Raw genomic sequence first — 25,223 nt, forward strand, 5'->3', positions numbered from 1 at the left:
ATGTTTAAAGTGTATCACAATATTTTACAATGCACAAGGCTGTATTGTTATATGTATCACGATATATGGTATAGATCTACTTCTATATTTTTTATCAAGAAGCAATCTGATACATTAAGGTGTGAACAGAAGTTCATAAATGGAACAAAACAAGATGATGGTACAACAATGTTTTCTCAGAAAACAATCTCATTAAAATCAGACTTCAGTTTTAGCTACCGCTAAACAAAGATCTGAGGACATCCCATTAGGGGCCACATCAGATCGACCTTTCATCCGACCAATCAGAGCATCGCTTACGAGATTATGAAAGTGACAGTCGGAATGTGATTTCTGATCAGGCAACCTCGAAAACTTTAGCTAACTTTAGTTATAGGTTTAACGACTGAATCCATACAATCTAGACCATCTATTAGCCATTCCAAAATGTTCTTTTGTTCAGGTTTCAAATTTGTTAACAAGAATTTGTCAAAATATGTTTCGAAGCATAGTGGCCAATTTGAAATTAGTGCCGTAAAGCACGAGAAAGATGCCTTCTGATTGGTCATTCCATTGGTCGGTCAGAGTTCGCGCAAAGTTGGTCTGACGTGACCCTAATGGGATGTCCTCAGATCTGATTTTAATGAGACTGCTCAGTTAATGAATATGCAGCTATCTTGGGCCCTGGATGTTCGCAAAGGTATTTGTCAAGTATATAACATTAAACACATGATAAAAATCCCAATTTGAAATCACTCGATATATTGAGCATGAAAATGATATTGTGATACGTATCGTGGAAAGAATGAACCTCAATTTACTGATATACCAGGAATACCTCAAACCCTTAAAATTATGCTCACTCATTCCTAAGTTTTGTCCAATACTTACGAGGATTATCCCTGAGTCAGCAGTATTCTATCTCACTTAGGTTGGCCTGAAGTTGGAGAAAGCAAACAAAATAATAATAAAAATAATAATGTGTGTACTTACGTTGTGCTAGCCTCCATACATGAGATACATGCTTGAAGCTCTAACATGATTAGCAATCAGTGGATCAGTGTACACTTGATTTTTACTCTCAGCTCCCTGGGGAGTAAACAATGCTCCAAAACTAGTGGTTGATAACATGAGCAATTGTGACACACTGAAAACAGCTTATCCTGATGTTATCCTGATCAGTTTTTATAGGCTTTTCGCCAAGGCTTAACAATGGGTACTATGGTCCTATTCTTTCCCTCATTAGAGTCTGGACCAGACAATCCAGTGATTGACATCATAAGCATCAAATCTACGCAATTGGGATCGATGGCATGCATCAACCAAGTCGGCGAGACTAACCACCCAATCCCTTTAGTTGCCTCTTACAACACTAGTGGCCTTTTACAGCAAGCATGGGTTCCTGAAGACCTATGCCACCCACTCTGCCTGCAGTGCTTGTGCCAACTGTCAGAGGTTCTGTGATTGTTGCTGGCGTGCTCGCGGTGTATCCCACAAATGTTGACTGGGTTGAAATCTTGCTGTGTGAGGTCAGGGGTTGCCTTAATGAGAAGGACGTTTGGCAGAAGAATCTTATCTGTGTAACGTTATGCCGATAAATTCCCCCAAACTCGCACCAGCGTGCGTAGGAGATGGCTACCCACATCATCACGCTACCACCACCAAATCTGTCCACTTCCTGTATGCAGTTTCGTCCATAACATTCCTCGCAACGCCTGTAAAAGCAACATCTACCATCAGCATGGCGAAGCATAAGAACGTGACCGTCACTAAATCAAACCTGTCACCATCAGCTGTGACTATACCTTGTGACCTTGACACCATTGACATTGCAGATGTCAAATAAAGGTCCGTCAAAATGACACCTCGAACTGGTCGTCTGGCGCGAATACCTTCAACGCGTAGAGGGGGCACGGGTGGCCCAGTCGTCTAAGGCGCCGCGATTCGCTGTGCAGAGTTGCGTCCCTTGGGCACGCCAGAAACCACTGTGGGTTCGAATCCCGGTTCGCCCCGATTATGTTTCTAGGTTTGTCAGCACCATACCGTGCTCGCGGGTTTCACCGAAGTGGTAAACGTCTGAGACCTGCATCACTTCGGGCTTTCCTCCCACATTAAGCTGACACGCCGTGATATAACTGGAATACTGTTAAAAGCGGCGTTAAACCCAACTCACTCACTCATTCAACGCATAGACGGTTCCTCACACTTTTGGCTGATATTCTACGCAGTCTTGGTATTGCTGTAGTTGTAGAGGTGTCCGTGGTGGTTCTTTCACGTCAGTGATGCAGCCGTATGAATCTGTCCTGTGTTCTGGTACAGAGACCATGGTGGTAGTGATACATGGTCTACCGGATCTGGGAAGGTCACATGTTGTCCTGTGTCTCTGATAATGAGTCCACAGTTTTGTAGTGGTGCTATCTGGCTGCAGCTGAAGGTGATTCTCCCGTTTGCACTCGGCCGATGTCGTTGTTGAGTTTGGCTTCAGTTAGTCGTGGCATGTTTTCGCTGTTCACTTGCTGTAAGATTGTGATGGCATGCAAATGAAAACCCAACGTTTTTATAGCCAAACAAGTGATGTTGCACATGTCATATTGTGTTGTGTTTTTGCGATTTTTCGAACTTTTGTCCAAATTTCTGCAGTACCTCATTCTTTCCACACATAGTAATCCAAATCCATGGAGAAATGTTTGGTATAATGTTTGTATGGATATCGGCAACACTCTGTCAGGTATTTACGATATTACTACTTTTGCGTTTCATTTTTTGCAAAGTGTACAACAGAATACACACTGACACCATTACACAAAGGAGTACACACTGAGTATATTATACAAAGGCGTATACACTGGGGGCATTATACATAGCAAAATACAGAACAGACCCATTCTATCCCAGCAAGGGACCGCCTCCGTGGTCTAGTGGTAGAGCGTCCGCCCGGTGAGCGGAACGTCCGGGGTTCGATCCCAGACCGCGTCATACCAAAAGACGTTAAAAGATGGTACTTGTTGTTACCCTGTCTGGCGCTCGGCATTAAGGGGCTAAAACAAGGACTGGTCGGCTCGGAGTCAGTATACTGTGTCTGAGTGGGGTATTCATGTTAAACTGCGGCATGGTATCTCAGTGAGCTAGCACTATAAATCGGCATCAGTCCGACTAGTACAAGTAGCCACACAAACACACACACGTACATGCACGTCGCTATATCTAAGTGTAATAATCTTGGACGCGACGTTAAACCATATTTCACCTCACCTCACCCAGCAAGCTGTCATCCAAAGTCGGGCTGCCCAACATAAAACGTCTGTAGTTGTTCCCACTGATAAGGCCTCAGATAAAAGCAGCATTATATGTAAGAATCATTGCACTTATTTTCTAGCTTTGTAAAAGTGGCAACTCAGAAAGAAATCTGCCCAAACCATGCATAAGTACTATCAACTTTTGACGTGACTCTTCACCTGAGGACATGTCCATTCCCCTTTTTACTGGATTCCAAAGCTCCATAAAAATCCATACACAGAGAGATAACAGTAATTGTTGCTCGGTCCAGCTAATGTTCCACCAGATCCCTGTCTCAACGATTAACCATTATTCTTAATACAATCTAGGAAGGACTTTCTTTATATTATACACAGAAAGTATTTGAGACAAGAGGAATCAACACATGTGGATTCTCAAAAACTGAAAGGATTTGCTTGACTTTTTAAAACCTCATAAAAAAACCAGGTTCAATTCTGTCAAAACATTTGATTTTTCAACAATGTTCACCTCTATCCCCGGGGCTTTCGGGTAGCCCAGTGGTTAAAGCGTTCGCTCGTCACGCCGAAGACCCGGGTTCGATTCTCGACATGGGTACAATATGTGAAGCCCATTTCTGGTGTCTCCGCCGTGATATTGCTGGAATATTGCCAATAGCGGCGCAAAACCATACTCACTCACTCACCACTATCCCACGTGACAAAGTTCATTCCTTGATCCGAGGGACTTTTGTTACGAAATGTGGCGACCATAGATACAGTTACATGTGTATCTTCAGAGGTTCGGGGCAATTTGTCAAAACTGAAAGCAAGTGCCACCTGAAGTTTATTGGAAAAAAAATGTGTGAAGTGCTGGGCTTCCTCGTTGACAACATCTATGTAACATTTTGGGGTAAGACATTTGGGCAAGAAGTAGGCATCCCCATGGGCGCCAGCTGCCCTCCCCTTCTTGCTGATCTGTTTCTTGTGCGTGTGATTTGGAACTTCTGCTCGGATTGACAAAGTCAAAACAAGGTATTTTGGCTAAGAAATTTAACCCAAGCTTCAGGTATATCGATGATCTGATATCGTTCAATGACCATCAAAATAGCCAATTCCCTTCCACTGATTTACCCACCTGAAGTAGAAATATGTACTTAATGTAGATCAATGCATAAAGATTCAGAGTGACAAAACACTCTCCACAAGAATGTGACAAGAAAAGTGGCTTCAACTTTCCAACAGTCATATATCCCTTTTTTTCGAGCAATATTCCTGTAGAATTCCAGATTGATTTTGAGAAGACTGGATACAATTGCCGATAGTCCACAAGGAGAACAGTCACTAAGTTGATGGACTATATGACGACAAGTTGGGTAGAGAGTGTTCACTTGGATAAAGTGCAGTGGAACCACTTTGCCAACAGCGGTCATCGGACCGACAACAACATCGAAGGTGCCATAACAAACTGCACTCTTTAACGACATACATCTTTCATTTAGTGAAGCTGATAGTCTGTCCTACAGACACTGATACATATAGAATACTAAACAAGCTCCCGTGTAATACCAATTTTATGAAACGAGTGAATAGTTCTGGTATCTGACGAGCGAAAGCGAGTCAGATACCATAACTATTCACGAGTTTCATAAAATTGGTTTTACACGGGAGCGAGTTTAGTATTTTATTTATTACTGGCCATTTATAACGTTTTTAGAATTATACTGTTGAGTGTGAATAGGCTGACACCTACACGATCCACGGCATAATCCAACTGAGTTTAACACAGTAATACTTCAGTAATACTTCAAATACGTCAAAAGTTGAAACGTATGAATTTAATACCATCCAACGGTCCAACTTTAGAATTCAGGCGTCCGTTCCACAAAATTATCGTAGCGTTAAGGTTATCGCAACTCATATACTTTAACTTAGACCAACGACTGTCGCCGCGCTACCGTACGATCGCCTTGTGGAACGGGGCCTTGCGCCTCAAAGTTTACAATCACGTCACAATACCCGATGACGTAATTTGTGGAATTTTGTTGCAAGATCCTTCGGCGAAACAATGCCATGTGACGTCAACCTAGCAACAAGGTTGCTGGGGTCATCCAGTGTGCATAAGCTCCTCTCAGTGATCTATCATCTCCACAAGCAATGTCGTTGAATAAGCCAAGGGATGTTGAGAGCTTTCAATATTTGTTCGTGAAACGTGTTCCGAGAGTACATAAGCACGCGTTTTGGTATTACACAATGTGTAATACAGCTGTATGTTTATTAAACGGGTGATCTCTTCACGGGCAAGTAATAAAAATATATATCAAATACAGCCCATGCAAGTCTATAATGTTTTGCAAGTCTAGATCACTGCAGTATCAGAAAATGAAGAGAGTCACTGGGCTCCTTTTTATTATATTTTTATTAAGATAACTGAACAACTGTTTTTTTTTTATGTACGATATGTTCATTTCAGAGACTAGATGTAAGTCTATGAAGCTGATTAAGCGTGAGCAATCCACAACCGAGGTGAAACGTGCCGAGCAGTCTTGTCACCCACGACAACCACCTAGAGCACGTGGCTATGGTGCAGTCGACCAGGGCAGCTGAGAGCTAAGGACAGACCCATCAATGGCCACTTATCTGTCTTGGACTATACCGACACAGTTACTTCTTGGCGTATGGAATAGCTAGACTATAACTAGATGTCCAAGATAACTTGGATCAAGAGGAGTGACACGGCGCCAATACATTTTGTAGCATACCCGCCTATACTGATGCATGTTCCTATACTGCCATAAGGCGCACGTGTGTAACCCAGAAGATAAAACAAACTGTAATTTGCATGTGGTACCTTCAGAATCAGGAATGAGAGTATGACACATTTCAGTTTAGATATTTATGTCATAAAGAAGTAGAAACCTAACATATTATGAGTGAGTGAGTATGGTTTTACGCCGCTTTTAGCAATATTCCAGCAATATCACGGCGGGGGACACCAGAAATGGGCTTCACACATTGTACCCATGTCGGGAATCGAACCCGGGTCTTCGGCGTGACGAGCGAACGCTTTAACCACTAGGCTACCCGACCGCCCCTCTAACATATTATGAAAACAAAACTAGTAATATGTTTTCACAATGACTTCCTGAAACATTTTGTTATTGTTTTTAAGAAACATGGGGTATTAAGTATGGACACAATCATAGTGGTATGCATGACACTGTTAATGATGTTAATAATGGTAAGATCAACTGGGTCTCTAAAATCAAACACATTCTTTATTCGTTTGGTTTTGGCTACATTTGGGAGATGCAATTTAGTAATAATCGTAGAAGTTTTATTTCGGAATTTGTAAACCGTTCAAAAGCCTCATCTGAGCAAGATTGGCATGCAGCTGTTTCATCTAGCACTCAATCCCAAAGTTACTCTCTTTACAAAATTTCATTTGGCTTAGAAAGCTATATCAATGTAGTAAATGTTTCAAAATTCAGAGCTGCACTTGCTCAGTTGAGATGCTCCTCCCATCGGCTGCGAATTGAGACCGGTCGATATATTAAGGAAATTAGAGAACAGAGACTGTGTTTGATTTGTAACCAGAATTTTATTGAGGACGAATATCATTTTATGCTTATATGCAATGCTTATAGTGATTTAAGAGCTGAATACATTCCTCTTCTAAAATAAATTTAATGCTCTTATGTCATCCACTAATTTCAAAATCATACGAAATCTAGCAGTCTACGTTTACAAAGCTTTTCGACTTCGTTCATTGCATGCAGTCTTAATATTTATTTGTATATATGCATGTGTATGTGTATGAATGTGTATGGATATGGATATATATGTAAAATAGTGGTAATTCTTTTTTCTCCCTCTCTCTGTAAATAGTTCTGTGTAATAGGCATACGGCTTAACACTTTTTGTGAATAAACAATATAATATAATATGCATGACACTGTTGACGTTGACATATCTCCAGCGGTAAAGTTGTTTTGAAAAATAATCATAATTAATCCTTTCGGCGTTGTAGCTACATTGTTGAAATAGTAATTAATTTTGATTGTTGGTTTGTTTGTTGTTTAACGCCGCACTCAGCAATATTCAAGCTCTATATGACGGCGTTCTGTAAATAATAGAGTCTGGACCAGACAATCCAGTGATTGACATCATGAGCATAGATCTAGTCAATTGGGATACGATGACATGCATCAACCAAGTCAGCGAGCCTGACCACCCGATCCCGTTAGTCTCCTCTTACGACAAGCATATTCGCCTCTTGTGGCAAGCATAAGTTGCTGAAGACCTATTACAACTTACGTTTGTTATTCAATTGTTTGTAAATGCATTGTTCACCGTGGGGATCCGGGGTGTGCCCAACACCCCCATGCTTGTCGTGAAAGGCAACCCAATTGAGTTCGGAATGTATCTTCAGCGACCCATGCTTGTCGTAACAGGCGAGTAACAGGATCGCCTGGTCAGGTTCGCTGACTTGATGCATGTCATCGTATCCCATTTTCGTAGATCGATGCTCATGATATCAATCACTGGTGTGTCTGTAACAGAGTCGATTATTTACAATCCGCCATCATATAGCTGGAATATTATCTTGGAAAAATCCAAATAAATTTGTATAGCTCATTAAGCTGACCTTAAAAATTATTTTATTTTTATTTTTGTTGAAAAACGTCACCAATGGCTTCGTCCTAATTATGTTGTATTCACATGTAAAACATGAATACAATGCTTTGAGACCCGTGAATATCCGAGGTACAATACGACTTCAGGAAACCATGCTTCCCGTAAAAGGCGACTATGCTAACGGGATCGGGTGGTCAGGCTTGCTGACTTGGTTGATGCATGTCAAGGTCAAGTATTAATTCCAATTGCGTGGATTTCCAATTGGGGGGGGGGGGGGGGGGGGGGGGGGGGGGGGGGGGGGGATTGCAATTGTTCCTAGCGACGGGACACATGAATATACCCCGGGACGCTATTTCATTCACATTGTGTCGTATCTATAAAGCCAAATGTGTGTGTTAGTTCCTTTCTCACAATTGCCATACCCTGCGGAGAACTCTGGGATGGAATTTGGTCCCAAATTGTAAGCACCCTAAATTTGCCTCGGTTGATTGCGTGTCATCGTAACCCGGTGCTCATAGTATCAACCACAAGTTTCTCTGGTCCCTAGTCGATAATTTACATACAGCTGTTAGGTAGCTGGAACATTAAATTTCTGAGTGCCGCGTTAACCAACAAACAGTAGGTAGGACTAAATGACATAATGAGTAAGTATGGTTTTACACCGCTTTTTAGCAATATTCCAGCAATATCACGGCAGGGGGCACCAGAAAGGGGGTTCACACATTGTACTTATGTCGGGAATCGCACCGGGTCTTCGGCTTGACGTGCGAAGCTTTAACCACTTGGCTACCTGACATAATAACTAAATGCATGATAATTATGCTGCACTCAGCTATAAAATTCAAATCATACAATGTTTTATTCATGAATACATTTCCGAAACGACAATTATAAGCTAAACCTTTCAACTGATGTTATAGTTATTCACATATCATGTCTATAAGAGTCATATGCCAAACTTAAATGTCTGATTAATATTTCGACTGTCTACTGTTTAAGGAAATTAAAACAGATGAATGAAAATATTTATGTGTTGAAAAATCTACACGTTTACACTTCGATGATAAGTGGTGGTGATATATTACAAGAGAAGTTTTGAATTTGAACTTGACAGTGAGCGTTTCGCGAACTGGAGCCGAAGTGGAGTGCTAGATTGTGAAAACGAGGACACTGGCTGTTTACATTGTCGCCGAGGTAGTTATCGGACTTCGGCACTTTCCGTACCAGTCCGAATTGTCACGGAGTCTTGCCAACCAATCAAATTACCTCCCTTTCCGCGTACCTTGCTAATGGCGAGAACACAGGTCAATAACGACGCTTCAACTACTTTTGTTCCAGATTTTGCTGCAGGTAATAAGTGTTCTAAGTGGGAAAAACATGTTGCAATATTTTTTTGAATGTTAAATATTATGATTGCGCTCGTCTTTGGCTGCATTTACGACCCGGAAGCGCGTACTGGGCGGGATTTCCATTTTCCTAGCCATTTTGTGTTGTCGCGTCGATATTTTCGTTCGTGTGCAAAACACTGTAAATCTTCCTCTACGGGTAATTCATTATAACTTATTGGATCTATGTGTAAATAAACTCTGCAATATTTGTAAATTACTTAAATTTTTTGCAACATTTGGGAAAATTGTCCCCGCAAGTAATGAGGTTGATTTCACTGAGAACTTAACCTTTTGCTATCCGGGAAATGGGAACTTCATTTGAAATTCGGCATCCATCTTGATTTTCTGAAACCATTCGTAAAATCATTAGGGTGTGCAATTGCTTCATTTCCTTGCATTAACAGGTGATGTATACGTGCTTTGTTAGCGAGAGGACGAAACAATGATACTTCAGAATGCCAGTATCGATTTCTGGAATGTACGCTACTCGTGGGCTTATCAATTTCAACTGTAAATAAACCGAGACTTGCCCGATCATGATTTTACTTGCTCCCCTTTGGATTTTGACGGGTTTACACTCATAAAATCAACAATTGGTTCATCGCATGCCATAAAATCACTCATATTTTAGATTTATCACGATTTCACCCAAAAGTTTAAAGTTTCATTACCAGAAAAAATGATATGTATGAGCCATAGGCATGTTGTTAGTGGCCCGCCCATGTGTTGAGGTAGGTCTCGTCGCAACATCAAGGTTTGTTGAATATGTGCAGGTCCTGCCCATAACTTTATACCTAAAACACTGATGATATAAGCAGTTTTTGTATGTAATTAGGATGCAGATATCCATATCCTTGTGATCTTCTTGTCCTTGTGCTTCTATTTAGAAGCTCAATATCAAAGTCCATGTTTACTTTGCAGTCACACAATACACATTAATAGAATGAATGTTCACATACCAACATTATTTAAGGAAATATGTTTTATGTGTATGTTAAGTGAAGTATTGAAAATGGTATTTGAAGCAAGCGCGAAAGACAAGAAGTCCATGTCATATCCTTTATGTTAACAGATAAAATCTGAGGGGTCCTAGTTTCAATTGCTAGGTGTAAACCTCAAGGATCTAGGAGCCTGATGAATGTGAACTCTTAATGTATTAGTCTATTGTCAACCTATTTGATGCACTCATTGAATCCTTTGACATGTTGATTCCCAAAAATTTGATTCCGCAAACACTTGTCGTAGATGAAACTTGTTAGGTCAGATGTTTGTTTGGCATTTGCCCTTATCTACTAGGCTTGGGATGATACACCAACTGTGTGATCCGATACATATCTTGCTCCCGATCCTGTATGTATCATGATACTTGCGTGTGCTCTAATCTTTGGTGCATGAGCCATCTTTTTCACTGACAGGATTGCCAAATACCTGGCGCACTGATGATTTACAGTTGGCAGTGTCAAGTATGGCATAGTGGTTTTTGGGACGTTGTAAGCTTCAGCTATTTTATGATCCAGTCTACAAGCTTATTTATGTTTTCAATACTAATTTGTGTTTTGTGTAACATTTATTTAAGCAAACATTGAAGGTATGACAATATGTTTTACTTAGAGTGCGACTGTGATCGATGCTTGCATTGAGAAGTAAAAACATTGCGATGCATCGTCCATCACTAGTATCTACCTGTGCTGTGCGATGAAACCCCGGTACATGATTACATGAACAGTGTGATGTCATATAACCACAGATTGATATAGCTTGTGGCCAGTAGTATCTGTAGTGTGCAAAAAATTCATGTGTTATCACATCAATCTAGTTACATTTTTAACTGAGTTTCTGATCAACTTATATATGTTTCGTCACTATTGCCAGCATTGATACTTTTAGGCTTGAAGTGTTGTAATTAGGAAAATAAATCTTGGTAACACCAGAGATTAAACTATAAAGAATTCTCAACTGTAAAAACTATTATTATGAATTATAGCTAAAATGGATAAAATTATCATTAAACCGCCTGCATGTTAAACGAAATGAGGGGGCCACTGTAACTTGATAATGCCCTCATATTGCTTGATGTGACGACAGGCCATTGTCACGCCCGTTGGTAACAGACGCCATATTGACGTTCAATAGTGACGTCATCTGGTTTCTTCTATTATGTGACCGCCTCCGTGGTCTTGTGGTAGAGCGTCCGCCCGGAGAGCGGAAGGTCCAGGGTTCGATCCCGGGCCGCGTCATACAAAAAGACGTTAAAAGATTGTACTTGTTGTTACCCTGTCTGGCGCTCGGCATTAAGGGGCTAAAACAAGGACTGGTCGGCTCGGAGTCAGTATACTGTGTCTGAGTGAGGTATTCATGTTAAACTGCGGCATGGTATCTCAGTGAGCTAGCACTATAAATCGGCATCAGTCCGGACTAGTACAAGCAGCCACACACACACATACACGTGCATGCACGTCGCTATATAAGTGCAATAATCTTGGACGCGACGTTAAACCCAATTTCACCTCACCTCTTCTATTATGTTTCCATATTTGTGAAAGTGGGTCAGTGACATTCAGTAAATGTTTCAAAACTGATATTGTTATTAATTTATTTTTATTTGATAACAAATTAGTTAATGGAAGACCTCAGGCTTCTGCAAATGATAATGCCCTGAAACAAAGCGTTACCCTTATATCAATCGTACATGATCATGCATATGCATTTCCTGTGAACACCCATCTTTCTGTCACTCGTGGTGTAACTAGGACTGCCTCTGTGGTAGAGCATCTGCCTAGACAGTGCAAGGTCGGGGGGTTCGATCCCTGGACACGTCATACCAAAAGATGTTAAAAGATAGTACTTGTTGTTACCCTGACTGGCGTTTGGCATTAAAGGGGTTGAAATAAGGACTCGTCGGCTCTGACTGGAGTATTTTTCGTGTGATAGAAGTATCCCAGTACTATAGGAGAGTCTGTCTGGTCAGCAACTTATGGAGGAGTTTGTACACTGCAGTCAACATCCATGTACAGCGTTAGAAATTGGCACTAGTCCTATAGTCCCTGCCAAACTGCCCAATGGTAAAGGTATCATAAGGACTAGTAGAAATTTGCCATTTTTAAGGGTTTTGCTACATGTTATCATTATAAGGACTAGTGGATGAAAGCTGTTAGTTTCTAACCCTGATGTAATACATGTAACATTCAAGTCCTGGACTCTGACATACATGTATTCTGTGTTTACTGTACTTGCTTTGTATGGTCAGTACACATACACACTGCTCGTCACTTAGTGTGGTCAGTACACATACACACTTCTAGTCACTTCGTGTGGTCAGTACACATACACACTTCTAGTCACTTCGTGTGGTCAGTACACATACACACTTCTAGTCACTTCGTGTGGTCAGTACACATACACACTGCTATTCACTTGGTGTGGTCAGTACACATACACACTTCTAGTCACTTAGTGTGGTCAGTACATATACACACTGCTAGTCACTTAGTGTGGTCAGTACACATACACACTTCTAGTCACTTAGTGTGGTCAGTACATATACACACTGCTAGTCACTTAGTGTGGTCAGTACACATACACACTTCTAGTCACTTAGTGTGGTCAGTACATATACACACTGCTAGTTACTTAGTGTGGTCAGTACATATACACACTGCTAGTCACTTAGTGTGGTCAGTACACATACACACTGCTATTCACTTAGTGTGGTCAGTACATATACACACTGCTAGTCACTTAGTGTGGTCAGTACACATACACACTGCTAGTCACTTGGTGTGGTCAGTACACATACACACTGCTAGTCACTTGGTGTGGTCAGTACATATACACACTGCTAGTCACTTAGTGTGGCCAGTACACATACACACTTCTAGTCACTTGGTGTGGTCAGTACACATACACACTGCTATTCACTTAGTGTGGTCAGTACCCATACACTGCTAGTCACTTCGTGTGGTCAGTACACATACACACTGCTAGTCACTTCGTGTGGTCAGTACACATACACACTGCTAGTCACTTCATGTGGTCAGTACACATACACACTGCTATTCACTTCGTGTGGTCAGTACACATACACACTGCTAGTCACTTAGTGTGGTCAGTACACATACACACTGCTATTCACTTAGTGTGGTCAGTACACATACACACTGCTAGTCACTTCGTGTGGTCAGTACACATACCCACTGCTAGTCACTTCGTGTGGTCAGTACACATACACTTCTAGTCACTTCGTGTGGTCAGTACACATACACACTTCTAGTCACTTTGTGTGGTCAGTACACATACACACTTCTAGTCACTTCGTGTGGTCAGTACACATACACACTTCTAGTCACTTTGTGTGGTCAGTACACATACACACTTCTAGTCACTTGGTGTGGTCAGTACACATACACACTGCTATTCACTTGGTGTGGTCAGTACACATACACACTTCTAGTCACTTTGTGTGGTCAGTACACATACACACTTCTAGTCACTTCGTGTGGTCAGTACACATACCCACTGCTAGTCACTTCGTGTGGTCAGTACACATACACTTCTAGTCACTTCGTGTGGTCAGTACACATACACACTTCTAGTCACTTTGTGTGGTCAGTACACATACACACTTCTAGTCACTTCGTGTGGTCAGTACACATACACACTTCTAGTCACTTTGTGTGGTCAGTACACATACACACTTCTAGTCACTTGGTGTGGTCAGTACACATACACACTGCTATTCACTTGGTGTGGTCAGTACACATACACACTTCTAGTCACTTTGTGTGGTCAGTACACATACACACTTCTAGTCACTTCGTGTGGTCAGTACACATACACACTTCTAGTCACTTTGTGTGGTCAGTACACATACACACTTCTAGTCACTTGGTGTGGTCAGTACACATACACACTTCTAGTCACTTTGTGTGGTCAGTACAAATACACACTTCTAGTCACTTCGTGTGGTCAGTACACATACACACTGCTAGTCACTTTGTGTGGTCAGTACACACAGATAAATGCTTGTCGTAAGAGGCGACTAATGGGATCAGGTGGTCAGGTTCGCTGACTTGGTTGAAGCATGTTATTGATCCCAATTGCATGGATAGATGCTCATGATATCAATCACTTGATTGTCTGGTCCAGACTCGATTATTTACAGACAGCCATCATACAGCTGGAATATTGCTGAGTGCGGCGTAAAACAATAAACCGACAAACCAACACAATTATATAACTTTACAAGAACCTGTCAGACTCCTTGTTTCTAATGCATGTGTTTGAAATTAAGCATGAGTCAAGGACTGCTAGTGGTAACCCTGATGTTAAATGTTAGAGATTGAAGGAGGATTCAAATACTACAGGAGCAAATCCCTGGAATCCCCTTAATTTCCAACACTACACATGGGAAGTCTGATTGTGATCTGTGACATTACATATGATGCACTTTGTCATGATGCTCTATTTGATAGAGTTATGATTTAACATGTTATATTTACTTGCATAATCTTGATTCATGGATATAAGGAAACTGCACCGAAATTTGTGGTTAAATATTCGATTTCATTTTGTGTATTCACTGATCATTTAATTCATCAGTTCAACTAGAAGAAAATGCCAAAGATTCCACTCGTGACTGAAAAGTTTTTTCCTGAAGCCATATGTAATTGTCATCCATTCAGAATCATTTGTGCATTACATAGTAGGTTAGTGTGTAACTGTACGACAGCCCTGTACAGTTACCGTGTAATGTTATATTGTTTTATTATCATCTGTACTTACCAACATTTCCGTGTCGGTAGATTGGAAAGGAATAGTTATTCGACACAACGTCTCTAGAACTCTTGTGGATGTCATGGGGGGAAAATGTCATTAACTTGGATGAGCAAATGGTTTTGAAAGTGGTAGACTGCAGAGAAAATGGATGAAAAACTGACAATATCTGAAATTTGAAATGCTTTCCTTTTGTACTGTGGTATTTAGACATAAGGACAACAGCTGTACGATATTTGTTGATAGTCCAAATTGCACCTGAATTTCATGTTATGGTAAAAGATCTGTTCATGGTGATCATTAGCTGGTGACCATTATGAAGGTACCTGACCTTGGCCCTATCACACAGACTACAGCGGTTAAAACAAACATTTTGGGGCCACTAGCCCTTATAATGAAAACATACAGCAAAACCCTTAGAAATTGGCAAATATTTACTAGTCGTTATGATACCTTTACTATTGGACAATTTGTCAAGGACTACAGGACTAGTGCCAATTTCTAACACTGGACTAGGGATAGATACAGTGATGAGGCTGCCTTGGGCTGCTTGCTGTAGCTGCAGCCTGTTATTGAAGTCATAGACTCAACGTTTGTTTGTTTGTTTATTGTCTAACGCCACACTCAGCTGTATGAGGGCAGACTGTTATTGAAGTCATAGACTCAACGTTTGTTTGTTTGTTTATTGTCTAACGCCGCACTCAGCTGTAAATAATCGAGTCTGGACCAGACAATCCTGTGATTGATAGCATGAGCATAGATCCACACAATTGGGATCGATGACATGCATCAACCAAGTAAGCGAGCCTGACCCCCGATTCTGTTACTCGCCTCTTACGACAAGCATAGTTGCCTTTTACTGCAAGCATGGGTTGCTGAAGATCCATTCTACCCCGGATCTTCACGGAACGACTCATCATTTGACCACAACATTTACCCAAGGTTCAAATGAAAGTTCAATAATAATTACAGCTGTTCCCTTGTTGCCCTTGAATTATATGAATGCCTTCCCTGAACACATGCTAAATGCAGTCCGCCATTGCCTAGGTTCAGTTTCTAGGAATGATAATGAGAACGGTGTGGTAGCTGTGTCAAAGTCTAGTTTTCTTCAGATAAGATTACTGTTAACAAATAGCAATCTACCACAGTTATAGATATTGAAACATCGATGTTGCAGTAAAGATGGTAAACCAATTTGATGTAAACAGTTAATAAACACAGCAGTTTACTCACAAAACTGGGGATCCAGGGGACCCCCAATAATTAATTTCAGCGATTCTATAAGATTCTTTCGTGGATAGTCATCATGGCCATTGTGATGTGAAAGTCATGGTCTAAGGGAGATAACTATCTGATTATTTATTGTCTCCCCTTATGACGGTTTGATAACTTTCAAAATACATCATTTGATAGGCCTATGATATATTTACAGTATGTTTTTAAATGTAAGCATGGTAAATATTCTTTTTGTGTTCATGTTCCTGTTGTCTTTCAGATTCCAAGTAACTGTGGACAGTAGAGGATAGGAGTCAGGAGATAGCCTGGCAAGGAAGAGATTGATCCTGTCTGTTTGCCTGAAGGTAAAGATTTCTGTAGATGATGACTGTAACATTTGTCATCAGATTGTGCTTGGTTTGGTCTATGTACCTGATGGAGAGGGAAGCTTGATTGATTAGGTTAGGATATGGATGATTATGATGATTGAGGTTAAGAATAATTCAATATTCTTATAATTCTGTATGATTCAATAGACTTTCTTAAAAGATAACCTTGATAACTGTTTGAAATGAAGAATAAAATAAAATTTGTTATACCTATTTGTTAAATATTAAAGATGTATATGATTTAGGAGTTTATGGAAAGAATCCTCATGGGCCCCTATAAGTTCATGTTATATTTGATCACATTGTCAATCATGTAATATATGTTATGTTGTAATTTTACTACTATTTGTGTTTTTAACATGGGGGTGGCCCAGTCATCTATGGCACTGCAATTCGCTGTCAGAGTTGCGTAGCTTTGGCACGCCAGAAATCTATGATTGTTGGTTCGAATCCCTGTTTCGCCCAAATTAAGTTTCTAGGTTTGTCAGCACCATATCCGTTCTCGTGGGTTTCACCAAAGTGGTATATGTGTAGGTCCTGCATTGCTCTAGGCCTTCCTGCCTCCTTAATCTTACATCCCGTGATATGAGAGGAATACTGTTCAAAGCAGCATTAAACCCAACTCACTCACTCACTATTAACATGTGAAGACACTAACAGTATTGTAAGTCCAGTGTAAAACATCATTCACTCACTTGCCTAATAAACATTTGTCATTGAATTTCCAGGTTAAGTAACAATGTCAACGAAGGAGGCGGAAGTGGAACGTGTCAAGAATGAGGAGGCGCCCCAGAAAGCAGATGTACAGAAGACAATTCCTCAAGGAGAAGAACCTTCAAAGACTCCCCCAAGAGCAGAAGGATCGATGTCGCCTCGAAGGTCAGCTCGAGGCTCTCCTCGGGGTCGGTCGCCGCGGAGGTCACCAAAGGGTTGCGTGGATGAAAATGAGATTGAGATCAGGGTGGAGGTCCATGATGAAGACAACAGTCAGATGAATGAGAGTGAAGAAGAGGAAGAGTTCGGTCAGTCCAGGGAACTAGAGGAGCTTATTAGGAAGAGGTCAGAGGAAGGATTTTATATGGAGGACGAAGAGGAGCCTGAAGAAGAAGAATATGAAGAAGAGATAGCGGAAGAAGAGATAGCGGAAGAAGAAAATAAAGATAAAGAGTCCGCTGGAGAAGAGGATGGAGAGAAAGAAGGGGAAGAGGAAGCAAAGACTGGTGAAGAAATGGAGGAAGAGGAAGATCAGGAGAAGGCAGCTGGTGAGGAAGCAGGAGAGAAAGGAGAAGATATGCAAGAGGGAGACATGGATCTGGAGGACGAAGATAAGTCTGATGATGAGGTGTTAGCTGACAAACAAAAGACTGTGAAGAAAAGAGGCAGGCCATCAAGGGCATCTAAAGGGGATATTGAGGAAACTATTTCCAAGTTAGGAAAAATGAAGACCAAGAGTCCAGTGAAGAAATTTGTTTGGGGTGATGATGAAGAGGAGGAAGTGACAAAGGCAAGGACTACAAAAGGAAAGACAGCAAAACAAACCAAATCTGCACCTGTAAAGATTGTAAAGAAAGGCAAGGCTGCTGCCGCCAAAGTGTCAAAGGTTGTTGCAGACAAAAATGCTAAAGAGTCAAAAGCAGCCTCAGCTAAAGGCAAGGGAACAACAGCGAAGGGTAGCGCCAAGGCTTCTGGTGCCAAGTCTGCTGTAGCTAAGCAGTCAACTGCAAAGCCAACACAAGCTAAGCTATCTGCTGCCAAATCTAAGCCTGCTCCAAAACCCAAATCTGCTCCAAAGAAAAGGGGGCGTAAACCTGTTTCCAAGTCTGATGTTGCTTTGGTAGTAATTGATACTTCTAAAGAAAATGAAGAAGTGGAGGAAGATGTGGAAGATGTGGAGGAAGAAGAACCAGATAATGATTTGGATTTAGATTATACTGTTCAAGTTAATGAAGGTGATGCGTTAGATGATGATGATGAGGAAGATGATGAAGAAGGTCCCCCAGTGTTGGAACCAATGGTAACAAAATCTGCTGGGAAAAAACAAGTTGCCAAGGTGGAGGCGGGTGGCATACAACCAAGGACTGCTCTGCAACTGAAAAGTATTCAGGTACGTGAGAAAGCTAAAGAACAAGTGTCAAAGGTACGTGAAAAACCTAAAGAACAAGTATCAAAGAAAAATGTTGAAGTGTCTGAGAATAAAGATGAACCAGTATCAAAGGATCCTTATCTCTTTGAAGAAATGAACAAGGGAGGTTCTGACCATCCTATCAAAGTGTCAAAAGGAAAGAAGCGTGATTCATCAATTCCTTCTGGGAAAATCAAGGTCTACAAATGTGAATACTGTGACAAAGGCTTTATTAAGTTTCAAGGACTGGTTAAACATAGACGTGTGCACACTGGTGAGAGGCCTTATAAATGTGAGACATGTGGCAAGGGCTTTACACAATCCCAAAATCTTATCATCCATCGTAGAATCCACACTGGTGAGCGTCCATATAAATGTACGCTCTGTGGAAAAACATTTTCCCAACTTAACAGTGTCATCAACCACACACGAGGACACACAGGAGAGAAGCCGTATGCTTGTCCACTTTGTGATCGCTGCTTCCCCAATTCCACTGATGTCAAGCGACACATGAGAGTACACACTGGAGAAAAGCCCTACAAATGCAGCCACTGTGACAAAGCATTTGCCAAGTCGTTCGATGTGAAGAGACACGAGCGTACCCACACTGGCGACAAACCCCACAAGTGTCAGCTGTGTGGCAGAGGGTTCGCCCAGTCGGCTAACATGCTGAGACACGTGAGAACCCATGTGTTGAAGTGTGAGACGTGTGACATGGTCTTTACCCTGCATGAGGAGCTGTTGGAGCATGTGAAGACTCATGGCGAGACTATGCCCTACAACTGCAGCCAGTGTGACCGAGGCTTCATGAGGCTACAGCACTTGAAGACCCACATCAAGAAACATTCAAACACCAAGGAGTTCTCATGTGACGAGTGCGGGAAGAGTTTCAGTAAGAAGCAGAACTTGGTGAAGCATCTCACGTTTCATTCAGATGACAAGCCATTTGACTGTCAAGTCTGCGGGAAGAGTTTCTCCAGCGTGCAGAACCTGAAGGCCCACATCCGCATCCACACAGGGGACAAGATGTTCACATGCAGTGTGTGTAAGAAGGAGTTTGTGAAGAAGGCAGATTTAGTCCGACATGAGCGTGTTCATTCTGGGGAGAAGCCATTTGTGTGTGTTATCTGTGAAATGGCCTTTTCCCAATCCCACCACCTCAAGAAGCATTACACCAAGCATAATCTGGAGGAGTTGGAGGGGGTGGACACGTCTCTGCTGGAAGACTCTCAGAACGGAGCTGTGGTTGTTGTAGCTGCTGAAGGAGGAGAGATGGAGAAAATGACAATAGTCAAGGCTACGGGAGTTGAGGAAGAGGAGGAAGAAGAAGAAGAAGAAGAGGAGGAGGTGACACCAAGTCCAGTGAAGAAAGGGAAGAAAGCTAAGCCTGTTGAAGTGGAAAAGGCTAATGATAAAGGTCGAGCTTCATCTCGTTTGAAAACAACAAAGAAACCTGCCGGTAAGAAGCTTGAGGTTAAAATTGGTAAAGATTCCAAGAAGAGGAAGCAGAATGATGACAGTGGGAAGACCGAAGTGCCTCAGAAGAAGGGGGTGAGAGGAAGACCTCCTAAACAAGTGGCTGTAGAGACTGAGAATGGTGTCGAGCCTATGGATGTGGAAGCTGATGCTGGCAACGCTGCAGAGGCTGAGGAGCAAGTTGCAGAGACCCCCACAAAACCAAAGCTGAAGAAAGGTGGAATTGTTAAAGGAAAAGCTAAAGTCAACCAGGCTGCAAAGAACGAAGCCGTGAAAAGTCATTTTGCTAAAAACCTGGCATTGCGGCGGATATCCACTGAAAGTGAAACTCAGACTGCAACACCATCAAAAGACTCTGTTGAAACTCAGACCTTCGGAACTCAAACTGGACGGAAGGATGATATGAAGGGGGTGCGTATCCTTACAGCAACACCAAGATCTATTTGTGGGGAGGAGGATGAGTGAAGGAGTTGCCAGTAACCATGGAGATGTCATAGATAGGATTAGATGCCCAAGCATAATTCTCTCCTTGAATCTCTATAAAACATCATTGTTGAAAGTCATTCAAATCAGCACTGAAGTCTGCTACACATCCAGGTATGCCAGATTGAATATACCCACATACATGCATCTTATACATTTGTACTCTGTATATGTGATGTGCTGATGTCAAAGAGAGCTGACCTGAAACTTTATCAAAGTCATAGATTCTGAACTTCAACCCCATGTTAGAGTGAATGTGTTTTAGTAGTATGCTGTTCTGGAGGTGGGTTTGGTTGACGGTAAACAGTTCTATGTTGCTACAACCCTGACTTCATTGGGACAATTGTGAATGGCAGTTTGTGGTTATTGTCTTTACGAATATCTATGAACACTTCTGCTAACATTGAAATAATTCCAGATGACCTAAGCTGTTTTTTGTTTTGATATTTTATCATTTCCTATTTCTTTACATATATTTCTGTTATGTATCACAGATTTGAGGGCACTTTATTTGTAAATGGCAGTTTGATTTTATGTTTTTATCTCAATATTATTGAATGTTTGTATCCAGATAGTGTTAGCTGGGAGGTCCTTTACTGACAGTATGTGAGATGGCACAGGTGTCATGTTGTTTTGTCAGCTGAGGTTTGTGTCATTTAAGCATTTGCATTCACGTCACATATCATGTTGATAAACACATTAGAAGTAGATACCATTCTATGAGAACATTCTGCGAAAGAGGCGTCAGGATTTACGCACTGACTCATCAAGTCATTATATTCATCCATTTATAATAAAACACCAGTAACTTACTCACATGACCTGTTGCATTTAAGAAATCTTCAGCTTGGATTATGAATATGTTGCCCATGTGGCATGAGTGATGCAGCATTACATGTTAGTCACTGAATGGTGATGGATGCGTGGGGGTGGTGGTGTGGTCAAAGGGAGATAACTCCCCGGAGCAAGATGTGTCTGTTTGGTGGGCACAGGTTTTATATCTATACCAATTCCATGTGTATTGTATCCTTGTGTAGGTTGTCTTAAGCAATTCCAGTCATGTCATGATTCTCTTTGTTGAGTCTTGTGTATCTTTGAATTTCAAGGGCATATTAAGAAGAATGGAACTTCACTTTTATTTATTTTGGTAAGACATATGAATTTTATCTTGTAAGTTGTTCCTGGTGATGAAGTTCACTGTGGCAATATGATGTGTGGTTTAAGTGCCTTTTAGCATCCCATTAACACAGATTGATTGCATACATTTAGAGAATTTGACATGTGTTTTATCATGTTAATGTTAATGAATTGTTATGACGGAAAATCATTTTTCTAATTAGTGAACACAACTGATTTTAACAATTACAGTAATCATGGTAGTATTGTTTGCTGTGAGCCGTGTCGACTGCATGTCTTGTTGCTTCACTTCCAACCATCCTGCTACTGCAGGTGGAATTCTTGATCATTCTGCTTCTGGAACTATTAAGGCGAGAAACATTTTAACATTTGTTGTTTCATATTTATCAACTTAACAGAAATTAAGCAGATTTGCTTTGTCGAAAATACCAATGAACCGGACTTCTAAATATGAAGTTGTGTGAAATTTTATATATTTTCCCTCTGTATAATTTTAACTCCATGTAACCTGTTTCGCACCATGTCATTGATCATCAGCTGTAATTCCCTGAATGTGTGTATATATTATATTATATTATCCTGGACCACAGGCGAAGGGAGATACGTGTAACTCTGTGATGGGCCACCCAGTGTTCACAGGATTCACTAGTGTTATAATCAAGTAGGGGTGTCTGCCAAGGATTTGTCTCTCAAACCTTGCTCGTCTTGTTTAGCCTGGGGCCGGACCAATGTTTTGCAGCAGGGTGGTGAAGTGGCGAAATGTTGAGTCTAAAACTGCAGACCTGTCTTCAATTCATGGGTATTATATGTAAAGCCCACTATGTGTGCTCAGTGTTGAGATAGGGCTTGGATGTTGCTCTGAACAACTTGAAACTCACTCATGTTGTGGAGTTTTCTATGCCAGTTTTTGGGAAGAGAAACTGTTTGTTATCTTCATGAAAGAACATTCCATGTAAACATAAGATTTGCGAATTTTGAAATGTGACTGATACAAGACCCTCAGGAACCCAGTTATGTCGCCAGTCATTCATGATAAGTACCTTGGGGCCCACTTGCTTGAAAGTGACTTCACTCATAGAAAATTTCCCACATTTCTCTCGCTCATGAGTGTAATTTGATGGCTATATTTAGTATCTAGTTAATCATATTGAACTCAAAACGGAGCTATGGGTCCTGGATATTGGTCATTACAGAATATAATACCCTGGATAATCGAGGATGATACAAGGCAAACGTTGGTCTGGCCAAGATGTCCATAGTTATTGGTGTACTCCCCAATGAAATATGTCATGCTTTGTGAATCGCGGCATGGTGATATATTAGACTAATCCTATCATGATACATTATTTTGTACTTGAGGAAAACTTTCTGGTCCTGTTAACATAGTGAGAAGAGACCTCACAATTTAGCAATAATGTCATGTATATACTGTTTATTAGTCATGTTCTTATCAACAAGATAACAAAATTAATAAAACCAACATTCACATGTTCATCTTTTCCATTGCCTTAATGTATGATGTTATTGCAGGATATTTGTATATAATATGCATATATATGCCTTATCCCTGTGCTATGATGTGTGGTATTGTAAACAGTCAGATGATAGGAGTGTAAATATTATATACTTTCTGAATGAAATGCTGCTTGACTGCTGGCTGACTGCTGCTTTGAAGTTACCAGTCTAGATAAATCACAAATAGGAACTTATTTTTATTTGCTTTTACTGAATACCGGTTTAATTTCAAATATAGCTTTAGAAATCCTACTTGAGAGGTGTTCCAGTTGCCTAGTGACTATGACAGGGCTCTCGCCCCTGATGGCATCACAGGTTCAATACCACCACATCCTGTATACAATGGTATACATTGAGGAAAAACTGAATCAGATAACAGGACATGATTTTTGAATAAACTTAAACTAAGCAAAGTTATCTGCTTTGATAGGATATATACTGAAATCTGTTACTGGTTAAAGAGATTTTAGACCAACATAGGTAGGTCATTGGCATTCACACTAGTCAAGGTTCCGCAATAGTCTGTCATTAGTGTAAGAGTGTGTTCCTTTGCTGTGTCAGGATCAGTTAGTTGTAGGTTTGGATCTCAGATTGAACTGAGATACTTGGTTTGTCAGCACGTCTTGAGTTCTGTTTCACTTCAGGCTGTCCTACCACATTATGCTGACACACCGTGATATCATTGGAACACTATTCAAAGTGGTGTAATACCCGACTCACTTTCTCACACCTCATGATTCACCTGTAATACTGTTCAAAAGCAATGCTAGACCTAACTTCACAAAATATTCAGCTTAATACTAATGTCAATTTCAAAGAGAAAATATGTTTTACATGACGTTATCCTGAAACAGTTCCATTCTTCAGTTTGATTTGATCTCGACCCTCTCCGTGTACAGGGATTTATATGGACCTGTGCGGGGGCCGATATATTTTGCCCCAAGTCCATGGCAAATGTCATTAAAAATTCCCAATTTGGAATTTATATTTTTCCAATTATGTTATAACTCATAACTAAGTGTATGGGTTTGGAGAGGTAACCTGCATTTCACTGATAATAGGATCAATAAATAGGAAGAGGTTTCAATGCTTGGTTTTATATTGTTAAATTGCATGCAATCTTATCATACAATGTTAAAAGGATTGAAGTAATCCCAATTTTGAATAAAATGATGATTTTTTCCCGAATTGCATGCCAGGGACACTTAGTTTTGAATTGTAGATAAATCTCTGGTGTAATGTTGAATTCAGTGTGGATAACCGGGGGTGTTGTTATTAATGAAACATCTACTGTTGGTCAAAGCTTGTGCAACCTTGGATTCTCCTTGGTCAGTGTATGATAGAAGCATGTTACAACTATACATACTATAAATGTCCAATTGATGGCATTGCGAACTAAAGCCACAGATGTTGATATCAATGGAACTGTCTCTCTAATTTAACAATATCAGTGATATGTGACCAGCACTTTAAAGTTCTACCATTCTCTCTGCAGTCATTAAATCATGGATAGTTGCTTGACCTATGACCATCAGTATGAGACTCAAAGTAAAATTCAAGTTTGTGATTTGTACTGACTGTGAAACAAATGTATGCCTTGTATATGATTCATTATGTGAAAATTGTAAGTTTTTTACACGACATGCTGTTTGGTGTGTGATGATTACAGAGAGCTCTGCAGGCTATGTAGTATTCCATGCTTTATTATCAGTTTTCCTTTTCATCTAATAAATAAATTGTTTTTCTAATTATTTTTGCCATAAATCATGAAACAATTGACTTTTGTGATTGTACGAATAAATGATAAATTTGTCTTGTGCTGGTTTTGTTTTCTCTTTCTTTTCTTGACATACATACACAAGAAGGAAAGGCTGTT

General features: G+C 40.6%; 1 protein-coding gene across 2 annotated transcripts; it reads left to right on the top strand.

Annotated features, from left to right (window-relative positions):
- Positions 1–9,097: 9,097 nt before the first annotated feature.
- Positions 9,098–25,160, top strand: LOC124151362 (zinc finger and BTB domain-containing protein 17-like). 2 transcript variants are annotated; one of them, XM_048384687.1, is made up of 3 exons: positions 9,098–9,200; positions 16,506–16,590; positions 17,343–25,160. In XM_048384687.1, the coding sequence occupies exon 3, from the start codon at positions 17,354–17,356 to the stop codon at positions 20,675–20,677; it is 3,324 nt and encodes a 1,107-aa protein (XP_048240644.1). In that variant the 5' UTR covers positions 9,098–9,200; positions 16,506–16,590; positions 17,343–17,353; the 3' UTR covers positions 20,678–25,160. The 2 variants fall into 2 exon arrangements, with proteins under 2 accessions (XP_048240644.1, XP_046379727.2); XM_046523771.2 differs by lacking the exon at positions 9,098–9,200 and adding an exon at positions 9,513–9,642.
- Positions 25,161–25,223: the final 63 nt, after the last annotated feature.

Source organism: Haliotis rufescens, unplaced genomic scaffold (genome assembly GCF_023055435.1).
Source record: "Haliotis rufescens isolate VD_foot unplaced genomic scaffold, xgHalRufe1.0.p SCAF_50, whole genome shotgun sequence".
NCBI lineage: Eukaryota > Metazoa > Mollusca > Gastropoda > Lepetellida > Haliotidae > Haliotis > Haliotis rufescens.

What these genes read in the sequence shown, in the direction of transcription:
- LOC124151362 (XM_048384687.1), top strand. Translation starts at nt 17,354, where the DNA reads ATGTCAACGAAGGAGGCGGAAGTGGAACGTGTCAAGAATGAGGAGGCG.